At 38.4% G+C, this 11,880-nt stretch overlaps 1 protein-coding gene across 1 annotated transcript; it reads left to right on the top strand.

The window, feature by feature from the left end:
* Positions 1–414: 414 nt before the first annotated feature.
* Positions 415–11,518, top strand: LOC104613404 (ABC transporter G family member 15-like). The gene is made up of 9 exons (XM_010281198.3): positions 415–889; positions 8,292–8,371; positions 8,463–8,924; positions 9,005–9,124; positions 9,295–9,426; positions 9,528–9,812; positions 9,909–10,181; positions 10,289–10,396; positions 10,984–11,518. Exons 1-9 carry the CDS (start codon positions 649–651, stop codon positions 11,332–11,334), a joined length of 2,052 nt encoding a protein of 683 aa, XP_010279500.1. The 5' UTR covers positions 415–648; the 3' UTR covers positions 11,335–11,518.
* Positions 11,519–11,880: the final 362 nt, after the last annotated feature.

Here is an 11,880-nt window from a genome sequence, read left to right as displayed (position 1 = left end):
CTAAGAAAGTAAAAGATACTACATCAAATGCATTAATTTTATTTATGTATCATCTGCAAAGCATTTCACCCCACACCTATAACTTCACTTTAAAGGAAAGTGAATACCTGTACTGACCAAAAAATTTCAAATCATATTCAACACTCCCTTGTAAGTCATAACATCTCAAATCATCAGCCCCAGGATTTATTTTATTTTTCCTCAACTTTGATGAATTTCCTTACTAAAGACCTAACAAGCTCTCTCTCTCTCTCCTTGTTTTGCTGTGTTTGTGCTAGTTGTTGTAGGAGTAAGTTTACGTCCCTCTCCATCCCGTACTGTATTTTTTTTTTTTTTTAATGTATAGGAGAGGGTCAATCTCAACATCAGTGCATTTAGGGATTGGGCACGCGTCCACTCACTATCCCCATCTTTGGGTCGTATCTCTTGTGAACAAACCACCAGTAAATATTAGGTGGCAGCTGCTCCACCTGGGATGCATGTCAGCCGTGGTCCCATCAGTTGATCCATCATGCATGCATTCTAAGTATTCATTTGCCCTCTATTCTGCACCTTCCTATTCAAGCATATACATAGATAGAGCTACTACTGTTGTTCGTGCGGTGATAGAAGTGGTGGTGGTGGTGGTGGTGGTGCAGTCAGTCATACATGGAGATCGACGGGATGAATGCAGAAGCCGATTCATCCGAGATAGGCCTTTGGAATAGGAAAAACAGTAGTGGGTTGTACTTGGTATGGGAAGATCTGACGGTGGTGCTGGCTAACTTCGGCAAGGGTCCACCCAGGAGGCTGCTCAAAGGGCTCAGTGGCTATGCAGAACCTGGTCGGATTATGGCCATCATGGGCCCTTCCGGCTCAGGCAAGTCCACCCTCCTTGACTCACTAGCAGGTATGCATGCCCTACTAAACTTCAACTACTTGTCTTCTTTTCTTCCCATAGTCCCGTTATTACCGAATGGGTTCCATTCCTGTCTGTATTTGAAGGATACTTCTCCAAATAAAGAGCCATCAAAATAACCCATCAGTTCGATCAAAGGACTGTATCTTGAGCTGCGAATTATAACTAGCTAGCTAGTTCAATGCTTTTATCATTGGAGAAAACCAAACTGGAGTAGTATAAGGAGACGATAGCTAAGTTCAATCGAGGGTGTTTATTGAATTGTCTGCATCTGTTCTCTGTTGCAAGAATTTCTCATAGAAGATGATGCTTGAGATCTCTTATAAAAACAATTTCAAATGCTATGTTTTTATTATTTTCACGTGATATAACATTGAAATATATTTTTAAACCAACAAACTTCTAGATTTAGTACACATTAAAGAGTAAAAAGGTGGGGGTATTTTAAAAGAGAAAAAAAAAAACAAACAAACTTGAAAATAACTTATCAAGCACCATCTAGTTATAGCTCAGATATAATAGTGGTGGCCCAAGGATCAAATACGGATATTATGGGCATAACTTCTTGACCATGTACAGCTGCAAGTGGAATTCCAAATTCTCCCAAATCATTAATTCTCCAGAATTAGGTCACCACCACTTCTTCCACTTCACTCAATCAAGTTCAAACCCTCTACATGAACTTCTACTATTAGTGATTAGGTCACATGATCAGCTCCCTATACCCACACACATTATGGGCTGACTTGATGTATTGTGATTAGTCCTGTATCGTCCAATAGACAGCCTGGTTGAAGAATGCATGCATAACCAAAGTTGACTAGAATTATAAGACCCACAGCTTCACTTAGAAAGGCAAACGGGTAGCTGTCTTTGGCTCGTTGTGAACGGACCGGATTTGGTACTTAAAAGATTTGTCCTCGTAGCACTTGCAGCCGTGCATTTGGAATATCACTCTACTTATATTTTGTTTTCGTTTTTAATGTTGCCAATGCACGGCTGCAAGTGTTATAAAGACGGTGTGAATACAAATTAATTTGGTGAGACCAAATCCCGATTCCATTGTGAAAGGCCTAATTTAATGCCAGCTTTTAAACATGGAGCACCATCCTATATATAGAGATCTCTATGGGTGTCCTTAAGACTTGATCAATCAAGGTTCTGCATATCTATAACTAAACCCTTTAGCTGAGACCCCATTTGGGGGGTCGTTTAAGGCTTTAAGCTTTGGTTTGTTGTTTGAGTTGAGCTGCTTTGAAGAAGCCACAGAAGAAAGCTTCAGCCGAGAACCATGAAACGAATTTGGGGTATTCAGATATTTTCACCAAACATTATTTATATGCCTTGAATCCCCCAATGCAAACGGGGCAACAATAAATGGGTTGTATTTTTCATTGGAAAACTCTATAAGTGGCATACGAATTGATGTGGACTTGTGAAATGGGCATACTATAAAACCTATATATCCAGAACCTAATCTGACAATTTAAGCTTTTAGGTGGTATATATATGATTTCTTAAGATAGTATAAGTGGACTTGAGCATGAAAAGAATGTATTAGAGAATAAAAACTTATTCATCAGAGATCTCTCTCATCTAACAGTTTAAAGTTTAAACTTGGGTTTTTTGAGATGGAATAAGTCTATTTGATCAAGTGGTTTAGTGCTTAATTCTCACTATATCCATTATACATTTAATTAAATTTCACCACAGAATATGAGCAGATCTGTACTTGTCTACTTTTCAAGCGTAAGGGGCATGTTTAAGGATAGCTTTTAGGTTGAATGGTTACTTGAGAATCTTGGTCATTTATCTAATAGACGGTTGAGGTTGGTCAGAGAGCTTCTTTACGTGGCCAAAATACATCGGGTATGAAGTTTCCTTGTTTACCCGATTCAAATTATATATCTCAATTGACCACCTCTACCACGAAGGCTTCTTATAATTTTCTTGGGTTATTTGTTAAGTAAAACTAAATACAAATATTTTCTGCAACAGTTTAAAGATGGAAATCAATATCAAATTGTAATTCAACGGTCTCAGTTAAACAGATGCCAACAAATTAGAATTTTTCCATTGAACAGTTGGAGCTTTATTGACCAGCCATTTAATAAGCTACTAATTTGGAGCGTTACCTGTAGCATATCATGATTTGATGTATGGTTTACCTCTTTGACTATATATCTTTTTTTATTTTTTTTCTGTTTTTTGGGGGTTGTGGGAACCTCTTTAATTTGAGTCTTTTCACTTTCTGTTATTTTTCTTTTTCTGTTTTGGGAGATTTTGACACTATTAACTCTTGATGGATGCCTGTAAACTGTTAGAGATCTTTCACATCACTTGATACCTGGTAGAGCACAGCTTGCATCAGGAGCTCTCACCGGCTCCATGCCCATCCTACGGATTGCATTTAATTGGACGGTTGGGAACAGTATTGGTAGATACATTTTTTAATTCGTCAATGTCTGAGGGGTAGGATCAATAAATTTGATGTCATTATTTCCTGGACGGCACACACACGACCTCAGCCTCAGCCTCAGGTCCTCAGCTACATCACAATACACCCGTTTGCCTCCATACCTTCTTGTGTTTTGCTTTAACGAGTACGAATTATATTATCAGAAAGCTTTCAACTGTTTTTCTTCCCCTCACTAAGTGTCTTGTAGGGCTCAACCCTTACTAATCCAAAGTGATGAACCTTTGGTAATGTACCGTTGTGAGAGAGAGAGAGACTTTTTTCAAACCTGCGTAGGCCCACCGAAGCTCAGCCTTTAATTTGTTGGGTTAGGCTATACCTCGGACTGGGTTTGGGTCGGTAAATTTAGGCTATGTTTGGTTTGAAAGAAAAGGTAGGAAAAGGTAGAGAAACCTTTATAAGGTTTGTAAGGCTCAGTTTGGTTTGAGGGAAAGTTTAAGTGGGATGGGATGGGATGAGAAAGTGTGAAAATTTTACTTTCCACCGTTTTGTTGTATAAGGAAAAATAGTAGAAAAATTCATTTTCTCATGTTTGTTTTTTGAGAAAATTCATTTTCCCGTGTTTCTTTCCCTCTCAATATGAATTAATGAAGTGAATTAAGGGCCAAACAGCCAAACTAGTTGATGTAATCCAACTTGTATATATTTTTAGAATCATATTTTAACGATGTTGATTATAACCATCACATTTGATTAAGACCAATGATGGGCCCACGTCATTTGAATTTCATATGGCAAGTTATGGCCCCATACAACAAGCTGTTTAGTCTGTAAGTGTCTATTGATTGATATTTTTCTTTTAATTATTTTGCAGGTATTTAGGAGCCCTATGGCACCTTTTGCCTTGTTTCTGATCCTTTTCTTTTCTAGTCATATTACAGCATTAACTTGGAATCTTGATTCACAGTGAACCTACCTGTTTGGCTTCACCGTGCAACAATTAGGACTTTTGCCATTGTTCCAGCCCTTTACTGTGCATGGAATTCTGGTGCTAAGGGAATGTATCAATTGCTTATTTTTGCTCAAGTACTACTAGCCATGCTACTTCCATGTTCTGTTATTCCCCTTTATCGGATGGTCTCACCAAGTTCAATAATGGGTGCTCTCAGAATCTCTCAATTTGTGGAATTTTTAGCTTTGATGACATTTTTTGGTATGCTTGGTTTAAAAATTGTCTTTGTTGTGGAAGTGGTATTTGGAAATAGTGATTGGGTGGGTAGTTTGAGATGGAAATGGGAAGTAATATTGCACTCTCATATGTTGTTCTCGCCATTGCCTCTGTGTCACTTTGTATGATGCTTTGGCTAGCAACAACACCACTAAAGTCTGCAAGTGTCAATCCAGATGCACAAATGTGGAAGTGGGATGTACAATATTCTCGACCTGAGTTATCCATGGAGGGAGAGGAAATGGGTTTAGTTAGGACTACTTACCATGGAGAGGAGACTGCAGCTGAAGAGCTAGCATTTGAGAAATCTTTGGAGAGTCGATCAGATGGTTCAGCTATGGAACTTGATGTTGATTTGCCTGAAATGATTATGGATTCTGATCAGGAACCTCATGCTACTCCCATTGAGGAGAAATGATTATGTACTACTGTAGTTCTTAATTCAGAAAAGATGGCATTTTTAAGAGATACAATTACTAGCACCCAATGAGTCGTCCCATCCTCAACCAGTCATCACTGTAGATAAATCTTAGTTAGATGTTTAGCTAGCTTTAGAGTCACCTTCGACCTCCAGCTGCCTTAAATTAAGATGCTTAGCTAGCTTTAGACCAGAATAGCAGAAATTTCAGCTGTAAGGGAGACTTCTAACCCTATTGGGCTTGCATAGAGAACTGCAATCTTAGTTAGATACTCAGATTGTAACTCAGATTCTAGGTGTGACAAGAATTAAAAATAGGGGTTATATTCTAACCAAAAATTAAAAACATATAAACAGATACCCAATCAGCTACCAGATAAATATACCCAATCATCTTCTTTGATCACGTGGAGCAAAGCTTCAAATAGCATCACTTCTAACCCCAGATAAATCTACCCATTCAGTTCCCTCTTCTAACACCAGATAAATCTACAATAAAACAAGGAATTAAGTCAACACTTCAGAAGAACCAATCGGTTCCCTCTTCTTCTTCTTCTTTTTTTTTTGGTAATAGCTCCATCAAAAAAAAAAAAAAAACCCTTTGTCACAGCACTGTAATGTGAATCTCAGAGAAAACCCCTGTACCTAACAAATAGCATCACTTCAGAATAACAAAAAAACACTTTGTCACAGCACTGTAATGTGAATCTCAGAGAAAACCCTTGTACCTAACAACTCTCATTTTACCCTTGTGCATGTCCTAACAAATCTCATAAAATTAGAAGGCTAGAATAGAGATTGGCGTAAGTAGTGAAGAAGATGAAATGGAGCTTCTCCTTTGCTCGCTAAAACAAAATATCCTACCAAATCTCCTAACAAATCTTGCCTACACAAGGAGAATGGAGCTTCTCCTTGTTGAAAATAGTGAAGAAGATGAAATGGGGTCAGTCATTGCAAAGACTGGCGCTACAATGGTTAAAACATTCTTATCCACCAAAATATACAAGAAAATAGAGGAAATGGCTCGCCAAAGCAAGAGGAGTGTAGATCTGGCCTTCCTTTGCTTGAAATCACCAAAGAAGTCGCTGGAGATACGACCGTTGGAATGCTTGGTTGAAGGAAGAAGGAGACTCACGAGTTCAGGCCTGACAAAGCCCGATAACTTTTCTCAGGCGTGTCTCACATTTCTCCTTTCTCACTGGAGTCGCACCATTTTGATGGGATCCCATTTACTTATTTTTGGGATCTTGTTTCTCACTCATTTCCCTTAAATCAAACGGAGCCTAAAGGTTTTTCTACCTTTTCCTTCCTTTCCCTATTTTTTCCTTCAAACCAAACACAGCATTATGCTTTGATCTTGGATTGGACCTGAAGTTAGGTCAAATGATTGGCCCATTAATTCCGCCCAAGTTAGCACCCACACACCTTTAAATTTGAAAGATATTAGGCAAGGCATATAGCTGTTTCATCTAACAGAGTAACTTGAGCCCCGGTCAGGGTCAGCTCGGTTTGGGATGGAAAGTGAGGTTAGTCAACTCTGATAGACTAGTCCCGAGTCCAAGAAATTGAGTCAATCTGAGCCCAACCAACCCAATGAAGGTTGGTTTGGGTTGAGGTTAGGGTTAGGGGGCGTTCAACAATTTGGATTGGCTTAGAGTTAATCTCACCCCAACCTAACCCAGGCCGACTTGCACCCCTAGTTTCATTGTACCTAGAATCTCACTACTTGGAACATGGTGCCTCGGTGTTTCCAGGCAGGGCCAAGGCATTCTGATGGCTCAACTGACTGAATCTAGTGCTCACCCTAAAAGAAGGATTGAGGAATAACTAGAAAGAAAACATTTTCTTACTCATGATGGGTCACGGTCCTTAGTTACTACTAGCATATACAAATACTAGGACGGTTTTATATATTGAGGTGCATGAGGCCTCAACCGTACGTAGGATTCATATTTTCAACCTTCTTTCTAAAATTGTGTTGTAGAGGACCAAACCCAACAGTACCTGTACTTCTACGAGTTGAGGTGACTGGTGAGGCTTTAAGCCAAGTCCCAACCCAAGCTAAAGGATCTTGCTTTAAGCCAAACAAGCTTTTGGTTGGGCCAGGCTCTTTTTGAGCATCTATACTTGTTCTAGTTCATCGACTTATCAAAATCAGAAAGAACTTATTATTACAACAATGTTATATTATACTTTTATCTAGTAATTTTAACTTTAGGCTGTGTTTGAAAAAGATGCAGATAAAAATATGTAGAGTGTAAAACGGTTTATAATTGTAAAATTAGGTTAGTTTTGCACTGACAAATTTACCTTCTTATCAAACAGGCTTTTAGCTGTAATGGATGCAAACATGAATTCCAATAAAGCATATTCTTTTTATTTTATCAAAAGTCCACTGGAATGCAAATTTACTCCTTTTTTTATTGATATACTTTTACATCTTATTATCAATGTAAATATGCATTGGTCTGTCATTTGTCAATGTATAAATGTGATGTTGTCAAACACAAGAAAAAATGAACCAGAGTGCAAATTTACCCTGAACCGGGATTTATACTCCATTTACATCGTTTCCAAATGCAACCTTAAATGCATCAGTAATGATATATATGTGTATATAATATGTAAATGAACCAAGACTGTTCTAAGCTCAGCTGAGCCTTCTTGGGCCGAGTTCATTATTTAATTAGGCCATCTCGCCTCTTCAAAAGACCCAATAATAGATTAACGAACAACTTTTAGAGCGCTGAATTGTGTTTCGATTTTTGGAAGATGGTTCATTTTGGCATTAGCTTCATCAATGATCATCTAAAACTGTAAAGTTAATATGTCAACTCGACTTCCACAACTCTGAGTAACTCATAAAAGAGCTCCAATCTAAAGCTCTAAACTTAAAAATTTTCTCCATACCACTTGTAGAGAATTCAAGTGCTCTAGCATTTCAAGCTAATTGCGTCAAATCAAATCGGATTGCTAAACAAACTAACCCTTCAGGAATTTCATTACAAGAAAGAAGATGGTTGAGGAAACCCATCCTTAGGGAGAAGTGAGATTTCTGCGTTAACCCATCACTGGAGTAAGCAGCATAATTGCAACTTTAAAAGAGAGCAACCAAAAACAAGAAGGAAATAGGGTGAAACTTGGACGGGCTCAGGTTGGGCTTTTATCGAAATTTGAATAGGCCCAACCCGAAGGCCCGAGCCCAAAGCTGTGTAAAATGCTAACCCGTGCCATCACGAGTTGCACCCTTAGAAGGAAAGTGACTAATTAATAATGCTAGTAGTCTGCCCTTTCTTTGTTTCAGTTTCACTAATCATTGAGCTGCTAACAGGGAGACTTTCGATAAATGCTGTTATGACCGGAAATGTTCTTCTCAATGGGAAGAGAAGGAGACTAGACTATGGAGTGGTTGTAAGTAATTGAATCAATGACGTATATCCTAATATCCTTTCTTGTTTGCACGTCTTAAGCATTTATTTATTGTATGTGTTCACATGTTCAGGCCTATGTGACCCAAGAGGACATTTTGTTGGGAACCCTCACTGTGAGAGAAACAATCACATACTCAGCTCATCTAAGGCTTCATGATGCCTTGAGCAAAGAAGAGGTGAATCAGGTGGTTAATAGCACAATCATGAAAATGGGTCTCGAGGATTGTGCAGACAAAATGATAGGAAACTGGCATTTGAGAGGTATCAGTGGAGGAGAGAAGAAGAGACTCAGTATTGCACTCGAGATCCTCACAGGCCCTCGTCTCTTGTTTCTTGATGAACCCACCAGTGGGCTCGACAGTGCAGCTGCTTTCTTTGTGATGCAAACTCTGAGGAACATCGCTTGTGATGGAAAGATTGTTATCTCCTCTATACACCAGCCAAGCAGTGAATTGTTTGAATTGTTTGACGATCTGTTCCTCCTCTCAGGTGGAGAAACTGTTTACTTTGGCGATGCCCAGATGGCTGTCAATGTAAGCATGAATGAAACAATGTGCAAATATCGCTTAATGATTATTATGACCTGTAATGAGCTTGATTTTTCTTGATACAGTTCTTCGCCGAAGCCGGGTTCCCTTGTCCCAGTAGAAGAAATCCTACGGATCACTTCCTTCGTTGTATTAATACAGACTTTGATGCTGTAACCACCACTCTCAGGGGATCTCTATTCCACGTATGTATGCCATAGTAGCATTTCTGTCTTAAAGTCTTCGAACCCTTCTAGTCATTTTCTTTATTTGATGTGATTTCAACTTTATGATCTCATTGTGTTTTGTTGCTTTGTCTAAAGTGGTCTTCCTCTCTCGTTTTTTTTTTCTTTTTTTTTTTTTTTTTTTTTTTCAGGACACTCATACATCATCAGATCCCCTGATGAATTTGCCAAGTTCAGAGATCAACGGAATCCTTATTGAGAAGTATAGGACATCAGAATATGCAACAAGTACAAGAAGACGGATAAGAGAACTGGCATTCATTGTAGGCATTTCAAACTCTCATTCATTAATAATTGAGTAAATCATGGAGTAGCCAAGCGGTTACAACAGTTGATTTTATAACAAAAATGTATGTTAACGCAGGAAAAACCTGTCATTGGATCAATCAGAGGAAGTGAGGCTAGCTGGTGGAAGCAGCTCTACACATTGACTCAAAGGTCCTTCACAAACATGTCTAGAGATCTTGGATACTACTGGGTGAGGATAGTAATCTACATTGTGGTATCATTAGCTGTTGGCACCATGTACTATGATGTTGGGACAAGCTATACTGCAATCCTGGCTAGAGGAAACAGTGCAGCATTCATCACAGGCTTCATGACATTCCTCTCTGTTGGAGGCTTCCCATCTTTCATTGAAGAAATGAAGGCAAGTAATTAATCTGAATTCAATGAAAAAACTAGAAAAAACATTGAAGGAACTAGTACTATTAAGCTCTAATGCCTCATTTTCTGTTTGAAACAGGTCTTTTATCGCGAAAGGCACAACGGGCATTGCGGCAATGCAGTATTCATCCTATCCAATTTTATCTCCTCGTTTCCTTTCCTGTTGGCAGTGTCAATCGCTACTGGCTCAATAACCTTTTACATGGTGAAGCTTCACCCAGGATTCTCTCGCCTTATGTTCACCTACACCAATCTCTTAAGCTGCATTGCTATTGTAGAAGGAATCATGATGGTTGTTGCATCATTGGTACCAAATTACTTGATGGGTGTCGTAGTTGGTATTGGAACACTAGTAAGGAAACTACTGGAAACTTTTTTTCTTCACAAATCTCATTTTCTGTTCACCAATTTCCTCCGCAAGCATCACCATTCATCAAAAAATGACCTTTTTGTTTGCAGGGTATTATGAATTTGAGCTCTGGGTTCTTCCGTTTGCTGCCAGATCTTCCCAAAACATTCTGGCGCTACCCAATGTCATATATCAGTTACACTTCATGGTCATTGCAGGTAAGTTTTCATGGGGTTCACTAGATTAGCATATATTGTAGGCAATGCATTGATAAAAATCCATCATTTAATTTCTTCTTGCAATTCATAGAACTTCTCCAGAACCCAACAAAGAATGTTATTGAAGCAAGGCCTTAATAGTCTACTGAACAGGATCAATTCCCTCGTGTAAATGCCCTGTATCTGTGAGTCCTATGTCAATCATCTTAATCACAGTGGGTGTTTGGTATGGCTGCATGCATTTCAGGTTGAGGCATTTCAACCTCAAAACAGCCATGAAACACCCCACCATTGTGTTTGCTTTGCAACCATAAACCTCATTGATTGTAAAACTGCTTATTATTCGCAGTTTCTACATTATTTTCCCCAAAATCAAGAAGGGGAGGGGGGCATTTCAGAAGTATAGATTGATTGGTAAACAGGTCATACCAAACATGGTTTTTTACTGTCGAGGTCTAAATGCCGATGTGACGCTGATGTGACCACATCGCCATCTCAAAAAGGCAACACGACAAGCTTCACCAAATTAACATTCTCATAGTCATTTTCTCAAATATTCATGAGATATTTGGTAATGTATGATGCAGGGGCAATACAAGAATGATCTGATTGGGCTTGAGTTTGATCCTTTTATACCTGGTGATCCTAAACTGAAGGGAGTGAATATCATCCAGACAGTGTTTGGGATGTCAGTGGATCACTCCAAGTGGTGGGACTTGACTGCACTTGTAATCATTCTCATCACCTACAGAATACTTTTCTTCCTCATACTCAAGTTCAGGGAGAGAGCATCACCGATGCTCCACACCTTTTTCTCCAAGAAAACACTTCAACAGCTAAAGAGGAGACCTTCGTTCAAGAGAAAGCCATCTATCATCAAGAGGCAGCCGTCCTACCCTTTATCTTATCAAGAAGGTCTCAGCTCTCCACTCCCTTAGAAACAACAAGTCAATTTCAAAACTTGCTGAAATTCCTTTGCTCTGCATCCTAAATTTATTACTTATGTTCATAAAAAATAAAGCAGAATGAGAAATGATAGACATTCTGTTTCTTGTTTGATACGAAAAGAACCAAGCAACAGAAATCATGGAATTTATATGTAAGTGAATGCCATATATTGTCTACATTCTCGTGGAAAATTTGCTTTAAATTCTTAAGGTTCAGTTTGAAAGGAGTACAAATACAAATACAAATATGTACAGAGTAAATGCATACAAAATAATATAAAATATAAAGTTTTGTATTCCACATATTTGTATTTTGTATTTGTACTTCCAAGGCTCAGTTTGGAAAGTGCAAATGCCAATATATACAGTATAAATACATATGAAATAAAAGAAAATGTAAGGTTTTGTACACTGTATATTTGTATTTGTATTTCTTCCACAGGCTCAATTTAGAAGTATTACAAATACAAATATGTACAATGCAAATACAAAATACATGGTTTTGCATTGTATTTGTACTCTTTCCAAACTAAGCCT

The sequence above is a fragment of the Nelumbo nucifera genome, chromosome 7 (assembly GCF_055504915.1).
Source record: "Nelumbo nucifera cultivar China Antique chromosome 7, China Antique-T2T, whole genome shotgun sequence".
Lineage (NCBI taxonomy): Eukaryota > Viridiplantae > Streptophyta > Magnoliopsida > Proteales > Nelumbonaceae > Nelumbo > Nelumbo nucifera.
The sequence above is the reverse complement of the archived record's forward strand: the minus strand, read 5'-3'. Positions and strand labels throughout refer to the sequence as shown.